The sequence below is a fragment of the Dromaius novaehollandiae genome, chromosome 5 (genome assembly GCF_036370855.1).
Source record: "Dromaius novaehollandiae isolate bDroNov1 chromosome 5, bDroNov1.hap1, whole genome shotgun sequence".
Classification (NCBI taxonomy): domain Eukaryota; kingdom Metazoa; phylum Chordata; class Aves; order Casuariiformes; family Dromaiidae; genus Dromaius; species Dromaius novaehollandiae.
Genome location: NC_088102.1, coordinates 68,890,118 through 68,917,676, shown reverse-complemented (window position 1 = coordinate 68,917,676; position 27,559 = coordinate 68,890,118). Strand labels below are relative to the sequence as shown.

Below are 27,559 nucleotides of genomic sequence, written 5' to 3'. Positions count from 1 at the left end.
GACTTGAACTCATAGGCTCTTTCGTCTTTGTTCGGGAATTGAACTTCCGCTTCATTGCAGAGAAGTCTTCATTTGTGAGAGCACGGCTGCTTTCCCCTAATCTCCTTACTGCTCTGGGATGTATATTCCCTATGTCCCTGGGAGTAGAGTGATTGCCTGGTACCCAGGGGATTTAGGTCTTGCGTCTCACCCTGGCTAGGAGACAAGCCTGGAGGCAGCAGTCAGTGTGTGCAAAGGGCAGCGTGCTGGGTGTTGAGGCTTTGGCTTGGGTTGGTGTTTTTGTTTTCATTCTGTTCCCCCTCCTCCCCCCCATCCCTTCTTCCCTTTCCAACTGCAGAGCCCTGATGTTCTTTCAGATTGGGTTCCTAGTGACCATGAGATAATGGGCACAGATGCCTTTCCTTTTGCACAGACGGCATGTCCTCTCTCTCCAGCCCCAGCTGGGTCACTGTGTGAAAGTGTAAAGCACGAATGCCTCTTGAATCCTGCTTGCCATCAGGGCCTGTTCTAATGCTGTGGAGATGGACACAGTGGAGGGAATGATGCACCAAAGTCTCTCCAGGTGTCTCTAAGTCACTCCTTCCCTAATGGAGCATAGCAAACTGAATCCTGGTCATGATCAAGATGATGATCTTGACTCAACTGCCTCAAAATGCCTGTCTCCCTTCCCTCTGCCTAAATGGGGCTTATGGCAGTGGATTTGGATTGGGAAAGATGCTCAAGCAGTGCTGAGAGAACACAGCAACTCTGAGAAAACCATAGGAAAACTCTGCTTCCGTTTTGCTCGCCTGAAATGTGGCTGAGATTTGCAAGAGAGCTGCTGACAGCTGATTAGCTGGAAAGCACCAGTGTTTCTGCTTACTGACAGGTGTCAAGTCAGAAAAACAGATGCTTGTTAGAAAAGTTTTAGTGGAAGGTATTTTGGAATGGGTTTAGCCACAAGTGCAAAGCTGTTAAAGCAGTGCCCTTGTTTTCTGTGTTAGTTTGTCTTTTTGGCAGTCCTGCATTGATCAGTGAAGCAGGATCTACTGAAGAAGATACATATGATCTTCCTGGACTTTTTATAAAGTATAAGATGAGGGAAGCCTATCACAGTGAGCAAGTGTGAGGGCCAACAGCAAATTTCTGTGACTTCTGTAACACTGTCCCTTATAGCATTTCATCTTGAGTTATATCAGAAAGTGGAAGAAACCTCTGAGTAAAGCTGGACAAGGCTCTTCTGTTCCTGATTTTGTTTAGAAGGCTGTTTTGACTAGCATTTCACAGGACATTCCTTTCTCTTGTTGCAGGTGAGGCTGGTGCCAGTATCATTCGAGTGTCAAAAGAAGCACGGAAACGGTTCTTGGGCCCGCTCCACCCATCTTTCAACTTGGTGAAGATAATTCGGATCTGCCTGTCCAAGGCTCTACCAGAGAATGGGCATGAGGTAGCAGCAGGACGCTTGGGCATCTCCCTCACACGGGTCTCTGATGGAGAAAATGTGATATTGTCAGACTTCAAGTCCAAGGAGGAGATGATCCAGGTGAATGGAACATGCAGCAGAGGGCTGGGGTGGAGCTGCAAGCTGTTTTGTTTTGCCTTGGTCTCCAAATGTCCTTAGTAATGGAATATAATTGTCAGCATGTGCCAGTGCGCTACTCTGAGAAGCGTAACAGGTTCAGTAGGCTTTGATCTGGTTCTTACTCAAAGGGTTTTACATGCTGGATCTCTTTCTCCCTCAGGCCTGTGTCTGCAGCACTTTTATCCCTGTCTATTGTGGGCTGATACCTCCAACCTTACGTGGAGTGGTAAGTAAGACTCTCAGATATTCCTTCATTAAATCATGTGCTAATGAATGAGAAGTCAGAAGTGCTGGTGCTCAATTCTGAGAATCCTATTGCCTGCCCGCTGGCAGTAATTAGCCTGAAGAGGCACAAGAAATCTCCAGATAAACAGCTTCGACAACGCAGCATCCCTGCTGTTAACTGACAAGACTCGGCTTTTGGAAACATGAGGCTTGGCATTCTTTGTTGGATGTACCTCCTTTTCAGTGCTGCCTGCAGTTGGCTGAAAATTTCCTGAAGACCTGAGGATTTAACAGAATAGTTGTTCGTCTTTGGGAAATGCTTAGAGGAGTGAAGGCTGGGGGCAGGAGCTTCTCCTTGGCAAATGTACTTAAGGACTTACTGCAGAGCCACAGACTGATGCAGGACGGTGGTGCAGGATTATGAGTGTTGGCGATGATGGGGAAGGATAACTTCCTAACCAGCTACACAGGGAAGGGTGGACAGGTCTTGCAGTGCTCACACAATTATCTAATGAACACTGCTAAATTCCTGAGCCTATAGTGTCGCAGGGCGTGAAGCTCCCAAAGCTAATTATGTACTAGGGTTTTCTTTAAGCCTCCCCCTCCTTTTCCTCGGTCTCTGTTTTCACTCTCAGTACCTATGTTTCCACTACCTTATCACTACTGTTTGTTTTCAGCATTGTTATGCTGCTGTGTCCCACACAAACACTGTTGTTCTGGGTGGCCAGTGCTTTCTCCACACCTATAGGCTGCCTCCTTAAGCACATGTTGATCTCTCTTCCATATTTGTGCCTAATAGTTCTGCTGCTGCCCACAGAGGATGCCAGACAAATTTCTTTTCCTATTCTGCTGTGGTGCATTTGCACCATCTCTGCCATGGGCAGTTCTCTCTTGGCTTGTTTTGTCCTCTGCATCTTGTGTGCAGCAACTGGTGCACTATTTTCTTCTATACTCTCCTGTCAGGAGTGGATGCCAGTTCGGGCAAGTGATGACCGTTTTAGCAGATGGTTCTCCTAGCTCTTTGGCGAGGTTGTGGTACAACACGCTCTGGCACTGAGGCTCCAAACCTCTGTGTGTATGAAAAGAGCTCAGATCATCCCAGGATAGAAATCACTAAGTGTAGCCCATCTCCCACCTGCCTGGGACCCTGCAAAGTTTTAACGAGAGGTGCTGATACCAGACCTCTCTTCCATTAAGTTCTTATCCTTCCTACTGAGAGTAGTGCTCTGCTGTCTGACAGAGCTGTCTTTAAATGGTACCTACTGCTCTTTAACTTCCTCTCCAGGACTGGCTGGAGTGAGCTCTCCTTTCTGCGTTGGCAGGTTCCAAGTGCAAGCATCTGCAAAGTGCACAGAGCTGGAACAAGTGCTGGGGTGTCTCTGCATATTACAGTTGTGCTCGAGGGCCTCGGTTGAGCTTGGGCTCCCCTTCTGTTGCACAAGTTAATGCACACATTAAAAGGCAGTCGGTTTGCAAACAACTGGTCAAAAGGGAACTCTTACCCTACATATGCCTTGGCTTCCCCTCAAGGGACCTGGCCAAGATGCCGCAGTCTGCCAGAGCAGGGCATCGAGTCTGCTCCCACAGCTCCCTGTGTCCTAAAAGTGAGGTCAGTTTTGCTCCTGCATAATACAGAGTTTGTCTGTTTTTGTCTTGTGCAAGCATGTTAGGCAGGGAAGTGATCTCGAGCAAGCGTGCCTAGAGGAAACGTTTTCAGAGAAGTGACAAAATTGGTAATGCTTGGGTGTTTGCTCAACAGCTGCAGGCTGGGCTTCTGTCCCACAGCTGGTGGGAGTGTAGTGGTAGCTCTTGCAGGATACCTCTTGGGTGCCAGTGGAGGTCAGCATGGCTCAGGAAAAATCCCTTCTTTCCAACTGCGTACATCGTCAGGATTTCTGGAATTTGCAGCTGCCCAGGCACACCAAGGGATGACCTCTCATGTCAATACTCCCTGTGGGAAAAGAGGAAAAAAATGAATGTGATTGGGGAAAATTAATTCTTCTCTCTCCCCCAGAAAATAATGTCTCCTTCCTCCTTTGAAGGATGGGCTGGTGAGGGGAGAGGCTGAACTAGGCTGGATATGAGACTAGGAAAAGGCTTTGAAACCAGACTGTATAGCTCCTAGCACTCCTGCAATTACTGTATTTACCACAGGACAGACTGACAGGCTAACTCATAGCATGAGAAACAGTTTTCGTGGCATTTGAAAGGTCTGTGTGCAAGGTAAAATTGGTACCCAAATCCTGCCTTCCTCCTAATCTTTTTCCAGTGTTCACTCCTCTGAGTTCTGGTAGCACCATGAAGGGGAGGATGGTGTGTCTGTGTGTGCGAACCCTTCTTTCTAACGACATCTGTACGCTCATGCTGCCACCCTCAGGGAAAGTTACGCTTCTGCATCCTGGCCATAAAATGTGCTTTGTCTTAGATAAACCGCAAAAACATCTACCTCCATCTTCTATAACCAAAGTAGTTGTCTGGCACTTGTGCTGCTTGCTTTTCTCTGTCGTCTTCCCACTCCACCTGTCCTGGTCTCCTCCTTGCACTGGGAGTCAGCTAGACTTCTCCAGCTGGGGCTCTGAGCCCAAGAGCCTATGAGCTCTTCCCCGGGCTCACAGGAGCTGATCGAAGAGGTCTCTGCCCGTCTGCCTTCCAGAGCAAGAGAGAACAAAGTGCAAAGCATTGTCTGACCTAAATGGACAGCATTTTTCTAGGTATTGTGTAGCAAAAGACCAATGCAGTTATCGGTCTGCCGGTGAGAAAAAGCAAAGCATGGGGCAGAATGAAGTGCCTGCTCTTGCCATCAGCATTCCCCTGCTTTGCCTGGGTTCAGCTTCCGCCAGCTTGGCCTCGTGCCTGCTCAGCTCTTCACCCACCAGAGTGAGCTGGAAGATGGGTTCCTCTTTGACCTTGTTACAGCTGCTACTGAAGGGACTGTGCAAGCTCATTCCCTTTTTGACCATCCAAAGGGAAGGGCTTCAGGCAGAAAATGGAAGGATCGACCCTGCTGTAAAATTGGTAGGACTCTTCTGTGGCAGGGATTCACAAGAGCCGGAGTTGCTGGTCTGCAAGGGTCTTAAACCTGCTGCTCTTTCAGCCTGACCCGTGACCCTTTCCTTTTTATCTTCTGCATGTTGCTTGCTCTGCCAAATGCCTGTGATAGGGATTGTCTTGCTCAGCTCCTTGTGCAACTATGGTATTTTAAAGAATTCTTTGAATTGAGTACATGCTACCAGGGTTGTCCTTCCTGCGAGGATAACACAAATGTATTTATGGTACGTGTGTACAGAACAGTCTCTGATAAGAGGGTGCCTGCTGGGGCAAAACCCAAGTTCCCTGTACTCTGTTATCATGCCAAAGCTAGTGGATTCCAAATGCGTACGCACGTGTTGGGACTGCCGCTTGATAAGCCTGCTAGCAGCAGATCAGCTGCTCTTGGTCTACATTAACAAACTGTCCTCTGGTGAAGAGCTGTGTCTGAGCTCTTTAATTTTAAAAACAAGTCAAGAATGGTTTGTTTGAGTGGCTCAGTGTGACAGCTTAGACCAGTGCTAATTTGCACTGTCAGTGGTTGTTGGGGTGTCATTATTTAACTGGACAGTGAATTATGCCTTTCTCGCTGAGAACACTGGTGACCGAAACCACAGTCCTAGGGAGAAAAGCACATAACAAAAAGAGGTTACAAACAACGCAGCTGTGGTATCACTGCTTTTAATTCCTCCAGTGCTGGTGGATGTTCTCCCTTCTCTTCCTAAGTTGCTGGCACAAACATGAAGAGGGACACTGAGAAAACAAAAGCTGTTTAATCAGTTACAAAAATGAAGGTGCTTTATTTGTCTTTATTTCAGAGATATGTGGATGGAGGGATTTCTGATAATTTGCCACGCTATGAGCTGAAGAACACAATCACGGTGTCTCCGTTTTCAGGAGAGAGCGATATCTGTCCACGGGACAGTTCCACGAACATGCATGAGCTCAGAGTCACCAATACAAGCATCCAGTTCAACCTTCGCAACCTCTATCGCCTTTCCAAGGCCCTGTTCCCTCCAGAGCCACAGGTGAGATTCCTGGCCGTGCCAAGATTTAGGGATGGTAGATAGACACCAGCTGTACAGTGCAGTTCAACAGAAGAGCATTCTAGATGCTACACTATTTTTGTATCTCTTGTTTGTCTGTTTTTTTCACCTTGACATTAGCAACCCAGTGACTTGGCAAACCTTGACTGTCTGCACAAAATTGTATAGATGGTTTGGTTTTCTTTTACTCCTGGAAGATCTGGAATTTAGGTGCTAGCAGTTGCTTGGAAAATATTGCCACATGGCTCTGTGTAAATTAGCATCTGCCAGGAAGCCAGCCCCACTTCTAAACAAGGGTGTATGAGCTCTCACAGCCAATGTGCTCTCAAGTTTCTTAAGGTCAGGTGGGAGCTGCCAGCCTGAAGCCAGCGACAGTTTCCTAAAAAGTACCGGTAGAGCAGGTGGCACTCAGAACAGCTTTGCACGCTTCTCCTTCCAAGAAAGGCAAATTCGGCATTAGGAAGCCCTGGCGCTGGAGTGTAATAAGCAAGTGGCCATGTGCTGAATCACTTGGACAAGTTTTTCCCTGCCCCCTCCCTGGCCTTAGCCAGCTTTATCTGCAAGCACGCTGTGGCCCTTCCTGGCATCTGCCGGGAAGTTTTCTGTGCTGGCTGCTCCTCCAGGCAGCTTGTTAAAGGCTGCCCGCAGTAACCTCAGCTCCAGGTGGGCAAATGCCCAAATCTAAGCCCATCCACATGTAGGATCTGCCCATTCCAACCTGAATTACCCTGTGATTCCCTTATCAAAGGCATTCATGTTATGCCTCCCATTGCTGCTCAAAACCTGGGAAGGGCTGGCAAGGGTGAGCTCAGGAGTGAGAATTCCTCTAAAGCCAGGCTCGAAGTGGGTGTTTGCTCTGCTCAGCCAGACCCTCTCCAAATGACTTGTGCTTGCCTGCCTCTTTCCCCAGGTGCTGCGGGATATGTGCAAGCAGGGCTATCGGGATGCGCTGCACTTCCTGAAGAAGAACGGTAAGGCACTGGCTGTTTGTACAGAGCGTGCTCTGACTTGCTCAGTCCTCTCTGTGGCAGGCTTGGGGGCCTGCCTTGGGGGTAGCTGGTGGTGTGTAGGAAAAGTGGAAGGACAGAACTGATCTGGGGTGTGTGGGAGTGAGAGTTGCACCTCAGATGTGGGAATATGGAAGTTCTAAAAATAAGTAGATTTTAGCACTTCAGGAAGCAGAAGTGGAGCAGACACCTTTCCCAATACGGAGTGATACAGAAGGACTCTAAAGGCTCTGAGACCAGAGCCAGGGTGGCTTTGGCACAACGGGGCAAGGAGGCTACTTAGCCCACCACGCTCTGTGTCACGCCAACACAGCTGTCGGGCACCAGTGCCTTTTGGAGCTCGTGCAGACACCCTGCTTCTTTTTAGGTGCTCCTGGAGCACGTTGAAGGTGGTGCAGCACTGCCGAGTGCAGGCATGCCCTCAGCAGCCCACAGGGCCTGGCAGTGTGACGCTCCTGCCACCCTCCTCCTTAGGCACCAGACTTGCTTGGGTGCAGCTGCTGTAGCGTGCTGTGTGTGTCTGGGGCCGCCTAGCGTCAGCCTGCAGCAGGTGAAGCACACTTGTTTGCTCTGTGTTGCGATACCTCACTGGGATAAGAGCAGGCAGGCAGCTGTGTTTGTGGATTAAGCTGCAGGAGGGAAATCCTGCCTGAAATCTTGGTACTCAGTGGCAGGATATATAGCAATTAAATGTTACCAAACAGCACCCTGCAGTGCTTATAGGGGAGATGTTAGAATTTCTGGCAGGGAAAGACAGGTTGGCCTTCAAGCAGCCAGGTTTCAGCATGTTGTGGTAAGCGTCACCCGTGATGTCTATCTGGCTGAGGAGTGTGTTAGGGTGAAGCGAGGCCTAACACTCCAAAGGCTAGGCAGGCAGGGCACCTAGTTTGTGTCGTCCTGATGGTATGACTTCTCTCTCAGGTCTCCTTCATCGTCCGAGTCCTGCCTGTCCTCCCCTTGCCATAGAAGCTCCCCCAGGAGAGAAGGAGGGAGAAACAGAAGCTGAGGACCAGCTGGAGGACAATGCTGCCCTTGCTGCTGTTGAAGAGCACATCTTTGAACACTTGCCTCCCAAACTGAACCAAGGTATGTTCCCAAGGGAGAGAGTTCAGGCAGCCTTCTGTGCTTCCTGGCCCACAGGGAATTGCTGGGATGTGGGTACTGTTTGTGACCATGCTTGCCTGTATCCCATTCCCCTGGGACTGAGCTGGCACCAACTGGTGCTTACCTGGAGTCTGAGCCTCTTAGATAAAGGTGTGGCTTGCTCTGTGCAGGCAGAGCTGCAAGAGGGTCACTTATTTGACTCTGTCCTGCCTGGGAAGGAAAGGAGGGGATTTTGATGCTTGTTCCTTTGGGAGCCTGATAAAACTAAAAGCTGCTGCTGCTCAGCTGTGCTCAGAAAATGATTCCCTTGAGCAAGACTTCCTTAAGAACTGGAGGTGGAGAGGAGAGACCACAGGCTGGGTAACTCCAAGGATATGAGAGGGAAAGCAATAGTCCTGCTGAGAGGATTCAGCCACGTTCTCTTCTGTCTTCAGCTCTCATGGAGGCGTGTGCTGAAAGAAGAGGGTTTTTGACTGGTATCTCCAACATGCTGCCTATACGTGTGGCCACTGCAATGATGGTCCCCTACATGCTGCCTCTGGAGTCTGCCATTTCCTTCACGGTCAGGTAGGCCTTCAGCTGGTTCCCTTGGTGGCTTTCTTTCCAGTGCAACCAAGTGTTTGGTATAGCTGGTGGAACATGGATGGAGAGAGGAGTAGGATCCTTTCTAACTCTGCAGTGCAGGCTTCCTGGCAAAAGTCTTCATGCCAGTTATGAGCCACATGAAAAAAATATTCCCACCTCCCCATATCACTCAACTACAGCCAATACTTCCAGCTTGAAGAAAGATGCTTGTGTACTGGAACTTGCCCTAGAGACTGTTGATAAGCTCCAGAGCCTGGAGGAAAAACTTCTGAATTGAGAGTGCAGGGATGAAAGTAGGAACAACACAAGAGGCCTTGTTCCTCTTGGATGAGGGGTAGGGTAGTCCTAGCTATCTCCAGCTCTACATTGTACAACTGAGAAGGCAGGTCCATCAGAGACTTGTTCGTAATACAAAGTACCCTGTGAAAAGTTCCTGGAAGGAGGCAGTAGCGCCTCTTCTACATGGTAGAAAGGGTTAGAGGAAAAACATCTTCCAAATCTGAAAAGGATGGAGAATATGGAAAGTGCAGGTACAAAACATAAAGATAAGTCCTGGGCCATTTTCCTCCTTCACAGCTGCTCCCCCTCAGTTCTATGAATGGTGGTGGAAAGGCCTCTTACAGCACTTGTCACTAAAAATAATGAGTAACTATTCATAGGCAAAACTAGGTCTCTTCTTATTGAAAGAAAAAGAAGCATTAACATTTAAAACCATTGCCTAGAACATATTTCTCTTCTCTCCTCCAACAACTCTCATCTTGGCCCACTGGACAGGGAGTAAAGGTCTAGTAGTTCTGGTCTTTGTGTGCTCCAACTAATGGTTGTGTCCTGTCTCCCAGGTTGCTGGAATGGCTACCGGATATCCCTGAGGATATCAGATGGATGAGGGAGCAGATGACTGAAATCTGCAACTACCTTGTGAAGAAAGCCAAAAAGAAACTGGGCAGCCATCTTTCAGCCAGGTATGGCTGCTTTCCTCCACTGCACTGCTCTGGAGCAGTGCTTCATTTCCCCTTCTGTCCTTCACTTCAATGGAATCTACTCAATTAGAGCAGAGCAACTAAGGCACAAATCGACTGGAAGGATTTACTGCCCAACCTTAAAAAGTTAATCTGGTTCACGGTCTTTTGGCCTTCTTAACTGTTGGATAGACTCAGCACATGATCCCCTTCCTTCCTCCCAGGGAGACCCTGTAATGAAGCTGTTTAATACTGAAGCAATAGGGCAGAAGATGCAGGTTTAATTAAAACATTATGCTAGCTCCTTTGTAGAAGACGGGTGCTTGTCTGTGTGGTGTTTGCCAGCCCAGGGTCCCTTAAAAGTTCCTTCTCCAGGGTACTTGAGTCCAAATGACCTTTTCCGCTTAGGAGTGTAGGCCTGGTTCGGGCTGCGGAGGCAATGTGGTGGCCAGGAAGCATCAGATGGGTTCCACATGCGGCAGAGTGCTTTGGCTGTGCAAATGTGCCTTGGCTCTGGCCTGTGCTTCTGAGCTGAACTCCCTGCTGTAGGCGGTAGCTTGAGGCTGAGGCAAGACTGTATTGCATAGATGGGAATAGGAAACTCTGTATTAAAGTAGTAGCCAGAGGCCCTAGCTGTGATCAGGATCCTAGTACGAGGGATGATTCTTACCCAAAAGAGCTCATGGTTTGAATAATCAAGAGATGTGAGGGGGGAAGATGGGCACACAGAGAAGAGATCCTTAAGATCATGCAGCTGGTTAGTGGCAAAACAAAAGCACTCCATGGCTTCTGAAGCTCTGATCTGGTAAAGCTTTCCATGTATTGATTCCTTGCATGTGTTTGCCTTTCAGGCTTTACTATCACCTTGAGTTTCGAGGGACCCAGAGCCTGCCAATTTCTTCAGTAGCTGCGTGTGGTGAAGCACTGCCCATGTGGATGAGAAGTAACTGTTCCCTGTCCGATGTCATGCTGAAGTGGGAGGAGTACCAGCGCCAGCTCATGCTGGGCTTACTCTGCATCAACGTGGACATGCAGGCCTCCCTCTTCCCTCCGGAAGGGCTTCAGATAAAGCTTCCACCTCTAGACTGTGCAAAAGAGTGCCTGCCACTCTTCTGAGCCTGCTGCCACAAGGGAATGGGGGTGGGTGGGAAGGGGGGTGGACGTAGGGTGGGACCAGTCTCATCCCCTGGCAGCCTGCTGCCCTGTGCTCGTGAGTATGCTGCAAAGGAGGTTTCCCAGGGATGGAGACTGGTGGAAATGACTGTAGCCATTTGTTGCCCACTGGGCCAGGCAAGGCGTCTCTGTGTTCAAAGAAACACATGTGCAGGCACTTTGCTTTAGGCTTTTGCCTGGCCATTTCCCGTGGCCAAGCTGATGCTGACCCAGCTGGGCTCTCCCAAATAATGCACTTTGAATTGCTGTTAGGTTTCTATCACCAAATAATCAGGAGGTAGCTGACACTCTGGAGTTCATATAGCTTTAGCTTCCTCTGGTTTTTAGAGCTCATGAGTCTTGTTTTTTTTTTTTAAAATCATCTGACATCATTCAGCTCTTTATGCTACTGAAAGATGAAGTAGCCTCTATTGCCAAACCAATTTTCCTCTTTGCTTCCAAACTTCCTCTTGACTTTCTTCTTTGCTGAGGCCAGATCCTTTCCTCTGTCCCTAAACTGCATCCCCACTGGAAGCCAGAGCTGGTCCTGTTGCAGTCTGCACTGGAACTGCAGAAATGTAGGAAATTGAGTGACTCTCATCCTGGTGGAACTTTTCCAGTCTGAACTTGAGCTTACTTTAAAGAACTAGGTGAGACTAAGCTATTCTTTTTTGGTTTTCCAGAGAAACGCGTTGAGTTTGAGGCCCCATTCCTGTCAGTGTGAATGGAGTTAGTGTGGGGTTGCTTTGGAAAAGCTCCACTTGGTCTCTGAGGATTGGCCTAGCAGCTGACATTGGGGAAGGAATGTGAAGTGTCTGTAGGAAGGTGAGATTATGTGGGGCATGTTGGTTTTGAGAGGCTTGTGGTGGCGTGTCACAGCAAGTGCAGGGAAGGGGCTGCCTCTCACCGGGGTCAGGCTTCGCTCCTTAAGGGACCATGCAGCTGAAGGAAATTCCAAGTCGGTACCACGGCACGGGAGTCCTGCTGGCCTGAGGCTCTGTTCTATCTTGTGCTTGGAAGAATTTGGACACTGAGGTTTGGGGGTGATAGGGATGCAGGCTTCCAGCCCTGTCAGCCCTACCACATGCCTGTCTTGCACTGTGGCTTGCAAGTGGTACCGCGATGCAGCTGGCAATGGCAGGAGCGTGAGAAGTGGAAGTGAAGTCAGGAGCATCAGTGAACGTATGGCCCTCTTGGAAGTGGCTACATTTGTCTTGTCTCTTAAAAGACCAGAGCTGGTGGGTCTATAGCAGGGCAGGACTCTGCCTTATAAATCACTGCCTTCTCAGTGGTGGTCTGGTTGTGACTTGCTGTGTAGAAACATAGACTCTCTGATCTCCCCAGGGTGAGACCTGGCTTCCTGTGGGGACCGCACATACTTAAGCTTAAGTCCTTGTACTGAGACACAAAACCAACTCCTGGTATCTTTTTGCTGAAGCTCGTCTAGCTGCATGAAGCATCTTCTACCTCTCCTAGCTCAAACAGTGTGCAGCTGGCCAAAGCAAATGCACGCTCTGTTTGCTGGGGAGCAGGGTGGGGTGTCTGAAGCTGATACCTGTAGAAAAGCGATTTGTAATAGACTCCCAACTGTCCCTTTGTTTTAGAAAGGGAAAAAATCCCCGGAAATGCTATTGATGTCTGGAGAAAGAGTAGCGAATCTACTTGATCACACCTGCAACAGCAGGTCACCAAGTGTGGAATAGAAAAATTTGGAGGATTCTGAAACCAGAAGTTAGGAATATTGGATTATAAAACAAGTCAGTCCTAAAGATGTAACACTGTCTAAAGCCTGCAGAAGGAGCTCACTGCTAGCTGGATGTAACTGTAGTCTAGGCGAGCTAGCAACAAGCTGCTGTCAGTTTTGTGGCAGCAGGATAAATTTGATGAAGCCTGGCATCAAAAATGGGTGTTTATTTTGTGATTTGGTGCGGGCTTCCCCCCACTGCTCTGGGCTGCCCTCTTTGGGGAAATGGGACATGCACTTCTGCTTAGCTTGCCAAATGCTATGTCTGCTCCTCATGCATACAGAACAATTGGCAAGAAGATGTAGATATTTAGTGGCATGAAATGAAGGGATTTCATCTAGAAGCAAAACATCTGTGAGGGGCAGAGCCAGGAGATGGGAAAATCTTGTGCTTAGAAACTACTACCCTCTTGACTCTGCCTTGTTTGTTTTAACATATGGGTGGAGAGAATGAGGCAACTATTTTTTAATCCCTTCTTCCTGGACTGGTAAAACCACTGAGTGATTATGTAAACCACTAAACTATGAAATAAAACTCTCTTGGTAATAGACTGTGCCCAGAAATCACAGCTTGGCACGCTTGTCCTCCGCATCCCCTCTCTTTTCTTGCATTTCATCAGAACCAAATGGACTGGTGCCACCCTCTCCCAGAGCTCTGATCCAGGCAGCTTTCTGGTTCTGGTCCATCCATTTCAACAGACTAACTGCTGTGGCTAGTGAAAGACCTGAGTTTTGTTTTTTTTATTTAACCTCATCTATCTTTAGTTTGTTATATTAACCTCCCAAAGAAAAGCTGTTGTGCACTTCAGAGTGTAACCACAAACCAAAGCCAGGCTTTAAATGCAAAGGGCCAGTTCTTCAGAGAGGAAACCCCTGCTTTCCCTATGCTAATTTGCAGGGTGTGAACAGATGGAGGGAAAGCACCACTCTGCATTAACCCTTTCTTTGCCTATATTTATCCCCCATGTAGCACAATGGCTGTTGTGATAGCTAGTTGACTTTTTTATATATATATATTTTTAACTGTGATCAAAGAACAGTAGATCTGTCAAAAAAATTAATACCCCAGACTACCTTCCTTCTCCTTTAAGAGATGTTTTAAGCACCTGTTTGACGTTCTTGCTGCTCATTCATCACAGTTTATAAAGGATGAGGAGAGTAGGAAAGATCTAGCCCAGCAGATGCAGAAAAAGGCCTGTGGTTGCTTTTGAAGAATGGCTTTTGATTATGCAGGGCTGCTTTGTCTGGATCAGACCCCATTTCTCTGAAATCCCTGGAAACCTCTTGATAGACTCCAGATTGGACCTAGAAGGGTTTATCAAGATGATGCTATCTAGAATTCTTCTCCAAGCCTTTGTTGTGTGTTGGCCTCATGGCAAGTGTTGGCAGCAGCTACTAATTAACGCATGTTCATCAAGTTTATAGGAACAAGATAATCATCTGTAGTGGTTGGTCCCTTCTTCAGTGGAATGTGTGGCTGGGAGCCCAGTGGATACGTGTCAGGGCCTGGCTGCTCTCTGGTATATGGTGTTTGAGAGCTCAGGTTCCTGGACCAAAAGTTCATCTTGCAGTCCATGTCCAAAAGCCCCCATGATATTCACTTGAACTCCTCAAGGGTCCCAACCCTTGCAGTTTCCACTGCTTTACATAAAGGGTCTCTGCATTCAGGAATCCACTTACTTTTTTTTCCCCCTCCTTCCTGTGATACAGATATTACTTGCTGCTTTTAACAAGGCTCATGGTGAACTTTTTGTGCATCTAACCAGCTCCTGACCTGTGTAACACTGTAGAGTTGTTTCATGTTGTGCACAATGGTGTGTATCTCCGGCATGCTCCGTAAGCCACAATGAATGTATGGTATGTTGGCTTTGGTTTGCTGCCTGCCCTACTGCTAATACTATTGCAAGCTGATTTTTCAAAGGGGAGGAGGAAATACCCAACTTCTGCCCAGTCTTTATAAGACTTAGGAATTGCTTTCTCATGACTTTGAGAGGACCTGCAGCTCTAAGACCAGGGAATAAATGAGGGCTTGCACTCTCCCAGCACTGAGGTGTCCCCGGTATATATCCTATATTCCCCATTACTTTGTCCTCTTTTAATTATTTTTTTTTATGAATCTAGTAATCTGATGACGAAGCTTTTACCCCTTCCCTAGAGAGGAGAACTCTCACTTTTGCTAAAGGAGCTGTGGGAGAAATACCCAAAACTAAGGGCTTTTTCTTTTGTTTTATGTTGCACTGCCCAGTCTTAGGGGTCCATTTCTGCTAAATCAATGGTAGAAGTTGTGGCAGGGTTGCATGTTGCCAAAGTCAGAGGGCCTTGCCAACATAGTTCTTATGTGCTTTTTTTTTTTTCCTTCCTCTTTTCTCCCTGTAAATCAATGAAAATAGACCATCTCACCCGGCTCCTACATCAGCTAGTTTGTGCCAAACTCGCCCTGTGCCTTTACAGTGGGCTGTGGCCTGCCTGCCCTCTGTATCCCTGTGGTGTCTGCATGTTTAATGCAGCAGCACTGAGACCCCTCTCTTCCTCCTTCCCCTTGCTGCTACGGTTGGGACATTGCTCTGTTCCCAGTCTGCACGCAGCTCCACTAGGACAGTTTCAAATTAACAGCATCCGTCTTACTGTATGGACCCACACCAGCCTTCCTGGAAAGGGAGGGGAAACCTGTAACTCCAAGCAGAAGAGGAGAAACATGACTTTGGTACACGCACCTTTTTCTCCTGGGGTTTCCTCTTGTTCTGGGAAACAGCATCGAAAGCAGATCTTCACCAGCTAAACGTTCCCTGGGCTTCTGCTGCTGTCGGTGAGGCTGAGAAGCGCCGAGAGCACGCCGGACTGGTGGAGCGCTGTGGAAATTACTGATGTCAGAGCAGCAACTAGACCAGCAATAGTGTATGCGAGTGATGTATTTACATGGCAATGTCACTTACTAGTTCTCATAGTCACTTTGACAGTTCAGTATTAAATTGTTGATGCTTTTTTTCCCCCCCCTGTTTCTCTTTTTCTAAGATTTTGCTGAAGGAAATGTAACTATTTATTTTGGCAGAAATATATCTTCTAATAAAAACTTTCTCAATACACTTACCTGGCTGTGGTAGGTTGCTTGCCTTGCCATTTAAAAGGCTTATTAAATATATTTTTTTGAGGGCACTGTACCATGTGGGGGGTTGTTTTGCTGGGCCCTGTCCCTGTCACTGAATTTCAGATAGCTTCATGGCAAATTGGTGTCAAGAGGTGCTGAACAGGGCATTCACCTAGGAGGTGGAAAGATGGGAAACTCCCTCAGACTGAAATGCCCCAAGTGCTGTTAGTCTCTGCTTTGGAGGAGGAGAGGCCGGGCACCTGGATCTGCAGTGGTGGTGAAGCTGAAATCCTGCAGGCTGCTTGGTGTTGGCTTTTGATTATGCAGGGCTGCTTTGTCTGGATCAGACCCCATTTCTCCGAAATCCCTGGAAACCTCTTGATAGACTCCGGATTGGACCTAGAAGGGTTTATCAAGATGATGCTATCTAGAATTCTTCTCCAAGCCTTTGTTGTGTGTTGGCTGCCGGGCTTGGTCTTCCACGCCGGGAAGCGCAGCGAGCCTTCGCGGGCGCCCGGGCCCCGGGGGCAGAGGCTCGTGCCGCAATGAGCGTTACTGCCGCGCGCAGCTCGTAAAGCCGGCAGCGTCTGCTCTCTGAACGACAGCAAAAGCAAACACCGCCGCTCGGCAGCGAGGCCGCCCTTCATCTCTGGAGTTGGTGTTTGCCCCGCACATCAGCCCGGGGGGGAGAGGGCGCCGCGCCGCAAGCTCCGGCCTCCTCCTGCCTTCGCGGGGTTCATGGTTTCGGGGGCTGGTTTTGCTTTTCGCCGCTCCCCCCGCCGCGCCGGCCCGGCCCGTTTCCGGGTGGCGCCGCCTCCGCCGCCGGCCGCGGCTCCGCGCCGCCTCGGCTGCAGGTGCCCGCCGCGCCGCTCCGCTGCCCGCCGCAGGTAAGCGGGGCCCCGGCCCGGCCCGGCCGCCTCCCCTTCCCGCGGCGCTGCCCGGGGCCGCGCGGGGCGCCCCCCCCTCCCCCCTCCCCCCCCATCTTGCGCGGCCGTTGGTGACCGTTGGCCGCCGCGGTGACCGTTGGCGGCCGAGCGACCGTTGCCGCGTGGCGCCCGGCCCCGCCGCCGCTCGTGCGCGAGGTGCCGGGGGGGTTCGGCGCCTCGCGCGGCCCCTCGGGGCGCCCCTGGCTGGGGAAGCGCCGCTGCCGGGTCTCCCCTCGGCCCTCCCTCCCGTCGCTTCCCAGCGGCGTGAAAGAGGTCGGAGAGGCCGAGGAGAGGGCAGCCCTGCGCCCGGCCGCGTTGGCTGCAGCGCTCCCTTCGCGGCCCTGGACGCTCCCCGGCTTTGCAGTGCCGCGCTGCTTGGGTTGACGGGGCCTGGCTGTTTCTCCGCAGGAGCCACCCGGCTTCCCCAGGTGTCTGCCCAAAAGCCGGCGAGGCGGCGCGTGGGGAGAGGGGAGCCAAGGGCTTTCTGCGCGCCGCGGCCGTCTCTGCTGGCTCGGCGCTGACTAGCCGCCTCCTCCCCAGCTGTCGGTAGTCTTCTAACGCAAGACGGATGCGGATTCACATTCCTGCGCAAAACCTTCCTCCCTGCCAAACGCACAGCTCTAGCTGCAGCCGTGGGGACGGGGAATGTCCCAGCGCGGGAGCGGGCATGGGAGTTGCAGTCCCTCGCGCCTGCTGCTGCTCTGCTTTGGGCTGAGGAGTGTGCAGCCCAGGAGCTGTCGTCCTGCATGCAAGTGGCTGACCCGCATGGGTGTCCTTTGCTTTCTCCTCTCTTTTTTTTCCAGTGTCCTCTGTTTGGGGAATGTTCTCTCTCGCCAAGGTCCAGGTGCAGATGGCGTTGGGCACGTGGTAGCAACCTTGGTGACTCTTGCACAGTAATGATGCAATGGGTCGCTACGGTAGCTGGACTAGGGCCACTTCTTTTCTTCTGAAGGAGAAGATACTGGAGCTCTGCCTCTCCTGAGGGGAAGCCTTGCCTTTGAACCGTGGCGTCTTTCTCTTTAACGTGCTTGTGGGATGACTTCAGTGAACTTGTGTGTTTAACCTCAGATCCTTCCTGTAGCGCTTCCTGAGAGTAGCAAGGGGAAAAAGAGGCCTGTGATTGCCAGCCTCGGATACTGAAAAGCAGCTGTGCTCAGGAATAGCCTGAGGAGACATGATAATCCAAACACAGTTTCCTTGTTTAAACATGACCCCTTGGATCCTTGGCTATTCTGATGGAGATGGTGGGAAGGTGGCTGTTGTATAAAGGGGCTCTTGGAAAACCTGTAATTTCTAGCCTTAGTTCCCTGAATTTCAGGAATAATTCCAATCTTTTTTTTTTTCATATTTTAGAGCTATATTTAATTCTGGGAACCATATAAATATGTATATACATAAGAATATGCATACACATCTCCTGACACCTAAGGAGATTGCTATACTAGATGAAGCTGGTAATCAGTCTACTCTGTTCTTTTACTGGCCAATTCAGGTGGTCCAGAGGATCAATGGAGAAAGTGCAATGGCCTGGAGTGGAAAAATCCTCTCCTTGCCAGGGCATCCGCCTAAATCCTGCACTGAGACAAGTGTGAGGTATAGTTTTGGGATCCTTCATAAGATGGTATAAGATCTGTCTGAAACTGCCTTTCTGTGCAAACAGTTTTATTATGAATCTCCAGCCTATCTTTATTCTCATGGCCTCTCTGCTGCTGGTGGGAAGTTAAGTCGGGTAGTGTAAATTGTCCATCTGAAAAGTCTGCTTGGCTGTTTTGTCCCTCTCAGATGGGAAGATTTCTCCCCTCGCCCCCAATTTGATGCTTATAATAAATCTAGACTCTGTCATCTAGTGCTATAAAGATTTTTTTGTAAATGACAACTCCATGTGCAGCTGTCTTTAGCAGCAGACAGGCAGTCCTGGTGTCTGCTGTTACTCGTGACTTTGCCAGGCAGCCTCAGAGCCAACTAATGGGATAAGGTCAATTGACAGTAACATGAATCATATGGGCACAGCTGCCAGCTTGATGCTCTTCACGGTCAGAGAGCTTTGCAGATATCGATCCTCATGGATAGTAAAGTAGGTCTGGTTTCCATAATCTAGCCCACATGTTATTCACTGTCTAAATCTTTTTGCTTTGGTAAGGCTGCTCTGGGGAATGAATCCTCCCACCTCTCTTCACCTACTTGCTTGCAGAAGCTCATCTTGGAGTTAAAGGAAGTGACAGAAAACTTCAACTATAGTAATTCTGCCTTCCCCCGCTCAGCGGAGCAGCGTCTTCCCTGTTCCTGCTTGCTGTCTGTGTAAAGACTGAGGTGGAAATTTTTGTTTTGCTTTGAACATCTGAATCCTGAATGATCCATTCTGTTGTAGCATCAGAAGAGCAGCGTTACAAAAATTAGTAAGGCTTTCTGTCCTTTGATTGTCACTGTGTATCCTTTGAGGTAGGGCATAGCCTGGCAGGTTGAAATGGAGATACTGTTGCTCAGGCATGTGCTGATTACTTCTCTTAATATCTCGGAAGCAAGGTTTTCTTTTCCCCACCTTGCATCCTAAAGCTTTAATTTGCTGGCTGCTGCCAAGAGGGATTTCCCCGTGCATGCACCTAATTGCACATTTTGCTGAGTAAACCTGACCTCTGCAGCTGCGCAGGCTGCCCTGGAGTGATTTGCTGAGTATTCCCTGTGTGCTTCTGCTGTGGCAGGAAGCACCACCGTGTGCTTTCCTCAGGCCATAGGTTCAAAAAGTTTGCCAGCCCTAAGCATTTGAAAATCATCAGCTGGACTTCAAAGAAATGTGTCATGGGATGACTTAAGTGCTTTTTGAAAATGATGTTTTCCTTGATTTGTTTTCTCATGCTGCGCTTTCTTAAATATTTCCGATTTCTGCATGTCTGTATAAGCCAGCAGGAACACTACAGTCTCAGTAGTTAACTTGATTGCAGGACCTGGGGGCTTGAAGTGGAATAACAAATGTGAGCTTTGGGAGAAGGTGATGCCAAACGCCTCGTTAATAGCTGTTGTGGGTTATGCGTAGTTTATGGTACTGCGACCTTCCCAGTGAAGTTTGGAGCTATGCCGGGCTTTCCTATGCTTTGTTCAGGTTGGGAGAACGTGCTCTGCAACCCCTGTGGGCTTTTTTACCAAGTGTCTCTCTCTTATTGTGCGTCACACAGCACTAAACCAGAGGAGAGTTGTCTTGTGCTCTTAGAGACTGTGGCTTTAATCACAGGTTTGCTTTAGAGCATGAGGGGTATGGTACATGGCTCTGGCATGGTACAGTGCTCTCAGCTGATTGGCATAATGAGGTGGGCGGAAAAACTGTCAAGCAATAAAAGTTTGCAGGGGGGAGGCTTGTATCATCCCTTCTTTTTATCTAGTCAGACTGTAGTTGTGATAATGGGCCGTGAAGTGTGTGATTCCAGTTAATTCAGCAGAGATGTCATCTGAAGGAGGAGCTGTTGCCCTTGCTTCTGTAGTTTTAATCTCCGTGTCGGTACAAGACTTCACGTAACTTTCCTGTACTAGCTAACTGCCCTGTCTCCATGCAGGGGACTGTCTAGTTGAGAAGGATGTTTAAGGATTACCTAAAACGGCAAGTCCCACAGGAGCTAAGTCAGTCCAGCTCCTAGAAAAGGAGGGGTTAAACACAGCCTGCAGACACTCCTGCTGCCTGTAAACCCTGAATACCCAGAGTGGGTTTGGCTGGGGAAGGGGGGGCGAGTGTGGAGAGGTAGGGATGCAGGGAGGCGCAGCTAACATGTAATAACAGTTGGAAGAAAGCTTGCTCATGGCCCTCGGTGTCATGGTAGCTGAATACTTTTCCCATTTTATTCTGCAAAACTTCTCTGAATAAGGTGGGTTTTTTATCTGCATTGGTTCCCCCTCTGTAAAATGAGGAAAAGGAGACTAAGTTTGTCTCCAGCTGAAAATTTTAGCTGTAGGTGACCCGTAGGCTGATAGCCTGATGGATGTGGAAATCTGCACTCCGGACAAATGGTCTTGCTCCCCATAAAATAACATCAGCTAGCCTGTGCCTTATCTTTTGGCAAAGGCTAGTGTGACTGTACAGCATCTAGGGAAAGTGACTGTGACAGGAGTAGGTGAGCTGAAGGTGAGATGAGGTGCATAAATATTTCTGAGCCTTATTCCCCCTGCAGCTCTTGCTCGTGGGCAGGACACATGTATCCTGGCGTTCAGGTGGGACGGGACGGCCAGCAGAGCCTGCGGGCTTGCCCGCCTTCGCTCTGGTGGGAATCGCTGCAGGCGGAAGCTTTGGCCGTTGGCCTTTCTCCAGCTGCCCTCCTAGGCAGACGCAGCAGTTCTGAGCTTTGCCCACGAAGCAACGCAAGCGTCATGGTTAAGATAAGATAAAGCCTGACCCAGTCCTTGGCAGGCGAGGCGCCGTACTGCCTGGGCTTTGTGCAGCGGTGAGGAGTAGCCAGGCCTTGCAGCTGCTCCTGCAGGGAGGCCTGTGCATCGCTCCTTGCAAAGCCTCTTTGAAGCACAGACGCTTGAGGTTGGAGCCCAAAGGGAAGGTAGGTGGGACGGTGGGGGGTGCGCGCAGCGGGACGGCGACAGCGGGCGCCTGAGGGGTGAAGGGGCAGGCAAGGAGCAGCCACCCAGTAACGCTGCCAGCAGGAGGGCTTCGGCCGCACGTGCCTGGGTCTGCTTTCTGCCACAGGCTCTGGAGTTGCTGCAGCTCCGTGAGGTGCAGCACTAGTGAGCTTGGGGTCCTCTGAGCTGGGCTGCGCCGGTCCCGGGTGCCTAACGAGGCTGAGGGCCTCTCCAGCAGCAGCACTGGCCGAGCCTCTCTCTTAGCTACCTGCTCTTTGAAGGTTGTCTGTTGTCCTGAACTCTGCCCTTCTGTCTCAGCTCATGGGGCCTGGGGAAAGGATACAGATTTATTGGAGGAGAGGAGGACACGCACCGACACCCCACAAACACGCATACATTTCTCCCACTGCACAGTTTGCTCCGGGCCTTGAGAGCTGCCTTCCATCCTCCTCACCCTCGTTGCCTCTTACAGGAATTTGCAAGACCTCTGCTCTACCTTCCCTTCCTCCCCTTCCCTTCCTCCCAAACTGGCATTTAGACTAGTAGCATTGTCTCTAGAGCAGAAGAGAAACCCTCTGCTCCAATACAGATGCATAAAAGCTTTTGATTAAATGTGTTTCCTCTGGCACAAAAAGTCTTTTGCTTCCCATGCAAATCTGGTTGCTCAGTCTAAGCTGCTAAATGCAAATGGATCGCTTGTCGTCAGTCTCTCTGGGAAGAGTGATCTGGGCTTTATGCAAAGTAAAGGTAAGATCTCAGCCGCTACGTGAGCACAGCAGCGCATGGATTTGTGCTGGAGAGAGGTCAGCGTGGCTGTGTTTCATTCGTGATGATCTCGTAAATAGTTTTGGTGTATTGTTATTAGCTCCCTATTCGTTTCAATACAAAACAGTTCATAAAACAGCTGAAGTCTGATGTAAAGCATTGTGTTCGGGTACCTGGCGCCATCCCTTTGTGACGTACTTAGGAGTTATGGCAACCATTGTGGGACTGTGCTCCAACGTTACCCCTCTCTAATCTCTTTGTCTTGAAAGGAGGATCCACAGGGAAGGAAGTGAACAAGCCTGTCCTAAGAATATTTACTCAATCCTGCCTTCAACAAAATTTCCTGAGCTTCAGGCACTGGTTTAACTTCCAGACAATTAATGAAGTTAAGGCGTACACATCGTTCGCTTCCTACGTCACCTACAAACACAGGGAGAGAGAAATTGCATTACAAAAATTCTACTTCTGGAGTATGGAGAAAACTGTGTTGGAAGATCGTGAGATCAGCTAATAAGTATTAAGGTTCACTGACATTAATATGGAAGAAGTGTGCAGTGTCTATATTCAAATTAATATATATATATATATATATGCACACATCACATTTCTTTTAAGTATGCCTTCAGATTTTTTTTATCCCCTTTCACCTTTCTGTGGTGATGCTGCTTGTACCTCTTCTCTCAAACTTGTGAGGTGAGATATTAAATAGGGGGGATATTTCAAGCTATTGGTATCAAAGAAATTAGTGTTTATGGAAATGAATTAACATTTATTAGCTATGAGTGTGTGATGGGTTGGTTGTTTTCTCCCTTCTTTTCTTACCACCTCCCCGTGCATCCGAGTGCAGAATCACCATAGACTGTGATTTGGTGACTCAGCCTGTTCTGACGCCTGGTCCTTCTCCTCTATTCAGGCTGGGCAAATAAAGCCGAAGCGCTCAGTCTGTGACCATGCTTGAGAGCCCTTGCTCTTGCCCTGAGTGTGGGGAGGCTGTAATGATGCTTATATTGGCTTGGCCCAATTCTATCTGAAAATCCACTTCTCTGAACAATAAACTTGGGGGCGGGGGAGCAGGGAATTCAAGTGCCTTGACTAAATCGAAAACCTTTTTGGCATCAGTGGATAAAGCCTTTTTCTTTTCAACATGTACTGCTAAATGCACAGGATATGCAGTATGGTTGAATCAGCATTACTATGGGAACCATAACTTTTGTATTTCCAACCTTTATCCATGTAATGCTAAGGGTTCATTAATACGTGGCTCCAAAATGCATTTTTCCCTCTCTTTTTGTTTATTGAGCTTTTCGTTCTGGTCAGTACTAAGAGAAGCTTTATAAAGGACTCCAGGAGGAGATTATAGACAGGCTGTGAGGTGCAGAAGAGCAGTTTGTTCCCTTTTTTGTGCTGTTTTAGAAATTCCAGCTGAGATGAGAAGTTGATGAGATGCAAGCTGAGACCACAGTTCAGTGTTAAGCAGCACCTCTGCCGCAACGATAAACAACATGGTGAGTAAACTCTCCTGATCGTTTGCCAGAGGCAGGTAATGCAGATGATCAGATTTTTCACCTTGGCTGCATTGCTAGAGCCTGCCCCAAAGCATGTGTGGTCCAGGGGCTTGCACAAAGCTGAGCCGGTGTCGTGAGGAGGAGAGGAGGGGTGAAGCTTCCAGGCAGGGCTGCCCTTCTGCAGTGTCGAGCCCTCCTCGACAGCCTGGGCCAGCTCATTGTGGGAGTTTGGGTTGTGAAGCTGAGGTATTAATGTGCTTTAATGATTACTAATGTAGGGCCTTTACTCCTCTGAGTTTGCTGCCTCCTCTTTGGGACTGTGAGGAGGCATTCTGGTCCAGTCACCCTGCTGCCCTCTTGTAATTAAAATATTTGGGAGGGGGATTTTGTGGCAGCCTTTCCCCTTTCAGTTCTGTCTTCCATGCTTTCCTCCTGCATTAACAGTGGACCCCTGAAAGAGGCCCGGGTAGAGCTAGCGTCCAGCTGTATTAAAGGCAAGTGTGGCAGTTTGTGGTAGTCTTCACGTGCCTCCATTTTTGAGTCTGGGTTGTGAAATGGCCATCTTAAAAAATATGGGAGGAGGGACCTGCCTTTACCTCTGCTTTCCGTAGATCCCATTTTCGCTTGCTGCTGGGAGGATGGGGCTCTTTGTAGCTCCCCCTGTTACATAGTTTGTGGACTGGTGAAATCTCTGCTATTCTGAAACGAACTGGAGCCTTCTCAGCGGGAAATGTTCAGGAGAGTGGTTTCTTTTGTGCTCTGCAGAGGCTGGGGTTGCCCGCTCACCGCTCATACACCAAGGCTTGTTTGCTTGGCAAATATTATCCTTGAGGGCTGATGCAAAGAGGCATTTGGGGTGGGAGGGAGCAAAGGGGATGAAACTCTGCCAAATGATGAAAAGTCGGCCTGCCAGCATTCGTGTGCTCTTTTTTTCCTTCGTCATCCTCTGAGAAGTCCTCGGGCCTGACTGATGGGAGTTGACGTGGCTGAGGGCAGCTCTGTGCCAGCTGGAGGCCCTGAAGCTGCCGTTCGGTGACAACCCCGTGCCTCCATTCAGCATCTCAAACTGGCAGGGGGCAAGGAGAGGCTTGTTTCCTTTTTGGTGGTACTGTGGGAAGAAGGGGCGCTTTGGTTAGTGACAGTATAGAGTAGCCTCTATGGCTGTTTTAATAGAAGAGTCTTGGACACATGCCATTTAGCACATACCATAATAGCACATGCTATTTTACTGTGTTTTGGAGGGATACTCCTTGCACTTCAGTGTCCTGTTTTACCTTTCCTTTTTTCTAAGCTCTCTGTAGTTCTCTTCATAAAATAGGTGAACAGCCAGAACAGCCAGAAAAGTGGAATCAAACTTGAGGCAGGATTAACAGGGGCAGTTTGCAGTCCTGCCCTTGTTGAAACTAGATGGGAGGTAGGCACCAAGCTACTTGCATTCCCCAAGAAGTTCTAGCTGTGTTTGTAAGTTCAGCATGGCATAGAGGATCATCTGCTTTCTTACCATTTCTTCCCATCTTGCCTGAGGCAGCTCAGACACAAGCCCTTCTTCACACCAACTGTGCGTGAGAAAGGGTTATAAAGAATTTACCTAAGGAGCGTAATTGCAGGATTTCAAGTGCTTCTTTCTGAATCAACTGCTGCTAGCCCTGTTGGCAGGGGGATGAGATGCGTAGGGAGCATTGCAAACCACACCTCCTAGTGTGGACCTGCTCTGATACTCTGCTCACAGTGGTGGTGTTATTTCTTCACTGGATCTTGGTGTGGAATACTGCCGGTTCCAGGGAAGGGGAACGATACCATCCTGCTTCTCGAGGTACTTGGGGAGAGTTGGACCTGTAGAGAGAAGAAATGATGTTGTGAGGTAGGGGAAAGGGGAGTGCAGAAAGTGTCTCTTGTGGGCAGGGAATTATTTGAGTAGAAGGGAGACTGGACGGGTTTGCAGGCTGCTGTGTCTCAGCAGAGTTTTTGCCTAGGAACTTTCTGTTCTGACTTCCTGCTTTTGCTTTAAAGAAGCAGTGTAGAAACAGGACAGAGACTTACTGAGTGGAGTGGCACTGTATACTATTACAGAAAATGATGGTTATTCCCATTCTTTATTCGTTGATTTAGAAGAACTGGAGATGCTTAATTAACAGATGGTTAACTCTTCGGTTTGAATCGCCTAACATCTTTGCAAATGTCGAACTGAAAATGCTTGCTCCTAGTTTTGATACAGTTCTGCAGGTTGCTTAACTAACTGGTGGATCTCCAGTTTGGGAATTGCTGATTTACAGTAATCACTGCAATGGCAGTATTTTCAAAGTAAAGAAAATGCGTTCTTGCAATGTATGAGATTGTGTTGTTTTCTTATGAAATGAAGGTCTTGAGCTGGTTGGATTAAAGACTGAGGCTATTGTGCTGCATGCTTTGTGAAAACGCAGAGGTTTTCTTTGAAAATAAGTGTCAGAAAAATTTCCACTCTCTCTCCCAAGCACGCCTATTTCTCTTCCTTTCCCCATCCCCATTTTCTCTAATCCTATGTCAGTACTGCTACCGGGAGCTTCTGACTCTTGTGACAGTCTTTTGTCAGAGAGGGGATATTTCCTCCCCAGTAATTTGACTTTATCCAGAGCAGTCACAGCAGTTGAACAGAGGCAACTGAGCAAATATACTTCTTAGATAACATCTGCTCCTGGGCTGCTTCTGGATTCACTTCAAATGTTGCTCCTTGCATTGATTGCTCCTTGCACTAAGCTGCGCCTTGCGTGCAGGGAACATATGCCATTCATTTCCATGTGTTATTCTGCTCTGTGGAGGAGAGGTTCAGGGCACGTGGCTACTTAAAACACTCTTTGTTTTTCTGTCTTGAAAAAAATTTGAGGCTTTTAATATTTTGTTGTGTTGTGTCTTGAATGAGAAAGGGAAAGGATACTCCTGATCTCTTGCACAAGATCCTGGGATTCTTGGACATTGGAACCAGAGTCGCTCTTTTCTTTAGAGGGAGGAAGTGGGAGCGCTGGCTCCCTGGAGCCAGGACCTCACCTGTGACCCTCTCAGTGGTCAGACAGCTGAGAAATGTCTGTACTCAGGAAATGGACTTAATCCTTTTCCAGTGCACAGATTAATCTGGCGTTTCAGGAAAAGTGTTTTGCATAGCACAGCCAGCACCTCCTTAGTTCACAGAGAGGGGGAAAGCTTTACATTTATATCCACTGTTATCACAGTGGATCCTCAGCTGCGGGGTAACTGAATGTCATGCAACTATGTACGTGGCCAGCCTCATATCTGCGAGGCAGAGAAGGGATTAATTGTCTTCTCAGAAATTGTCTTCGCCCAGCTGCCTCAGCTGTGTTTGTTGTTTTAATAGCATTTACAGAAAGGTCAAACTGTCCGTGGGTCCCATACATTGCTAGTGGGTGAAACTGATACAGCACCAACCACAGAGGGGCTTCTCCAGGGAGCTGTGTTGTCTGGAAATCTTCTCCCTACTCATTCCCGCTTATTAATCTTTGCAAACCGTTTTTGCCCTCTATGTCCACCTCCAGCCCTCTGTATAAGGCTGGGTCAAGGGCTGCAGAGAACTTGCTGGCTTACCTGGAGAAGAAATCACTCTGAAATGTATGAAATACTCAGTGTGAGTGAGATGCCTGTGGACAGCTTTACGAAAGAGTGAGGTTTCTCCTTAGAAAGAGGATTTAATGGTCTGATGTTCTGGTCTAGTGTTTTAACACCGTGTGTGTGATGGGAGTACTGTTTGAGGAAAAACGTGAGGCTGTGAACTTTTGTTCGTGTAAGGTTAATTTCAAGATCAAGGATCTCAATCAACAAAGATGAAGGCTCTTCTCTTCCCTTCCATGAGCTTACACTCGGGGTAGCCCAGAAACAGCACTATGACCACTGCGTACCAGTGCACCTGGGATGGGATTGACAGGGCTTTTAGGCTTTGTGCAAAGAGGACACTGAAGTGACTGAGGAAGCCTTGCAGCTGGCCAGGAGGAGCTTGTCCTGAGCTCAGGGGAGTGGTGATTTTTAGGAAATTTGATGAGGAAGTGACAGGGCAGGATTGGCAGGAAGGGGGCCAGCTAGAGGCAGCAGTCAACATCTTTCTCATTTGGCATCCCAAAGTTGGGTGGCAGATGAATCATGAAAGGCATCTTTCACAAAGTGAACCCCTGTTGCTTGCATCTTTAACGGCAGAGATGAGAGCTAGTAAAAGGATGCCTGGAGAGGGTGACTGACTTGAACAGTGAGCTTGCAGCAACGTTTTGGATAAATAACAGCAGGGCAGGAGGATTCCTGCTGAAGTCAGAGAAGGTGTGTCTATGTCATAGGTGGAAG

The 27,559-nt window shown here is 48.8% G+C and overlaps 2 protein-coding genes across 5 annotated transcripts in view; both read left to right on the top strand.

The window, feature by feature from the left end:
- The window catches only part of PNPLA2 (patatin like phospholipase domain containing 2), a 30,170-nt gene extending 14,677 nt beyond the window's left edge, over positions 1–15,493 (top strand). The window contains exons 2-9 of the mRNA XM_026108247.2: positions 1,290–1,522; positions 1,722–1,787; positions 5,632–5,841; positions 6,770–6,830; positions 7,788–7,952; positions 8,405–8,537; positions 9,395–9,517; positions 10,366–15,493. Of these exons, the coding sequence (XP_025964032.1) occupies positions 1,290–1,522; positions 1,722–1,787; positions 5,632–5,841; positions 6,770–6,830; positions 7,788–7,952; positions 8,405–8,537; positions 9,395–9,517; positions 10,366–10,630 (1,256 nt within the window). The 3' untranslated portion in view covers positions 10,631–15,493. The remainder of the gene's footprint in view (positions 1–1,289; positions 1,523–1,721; positions 1,788–5,631; positions 5,842–6,769; positions 6,831–7,787; positions 7,953–8,404; positions 8,538–9,394; positions 9,518–10,365) is intronic.
- A 545-nt stretch (positions 15,494–16,038) lies between these two features.
- CRACR2B (calcium release activated channel regulator 2B) overlaps positions 16,039–27,559 on the top strand; it is a 48,817-nt gene continuing 37,296 nt past the window's right edge. Inside the window, exon 1 of one of the 4 annotated variants that reach the window (XM_064513165.1) lies at positions 16,039–16,382. In XM_064513165.1, the coding sequence (XP_064369235.1) occupies positions 16,234–16,382 (149 nt within the window). In that variant the 5' untranslated portion in view covers positions 16,039–16,233. Of the gene's footprint in view, positions 16,383–20,831; positions 20,954–23,109; positions 23,243–24,955; positions 25,056–27,559 lie in introns of those variants that run through there. The other 3 variants (XM_026108245.2, XM_064513167.1, XM_064513166.1) reach the window with 3 other exon arrangements.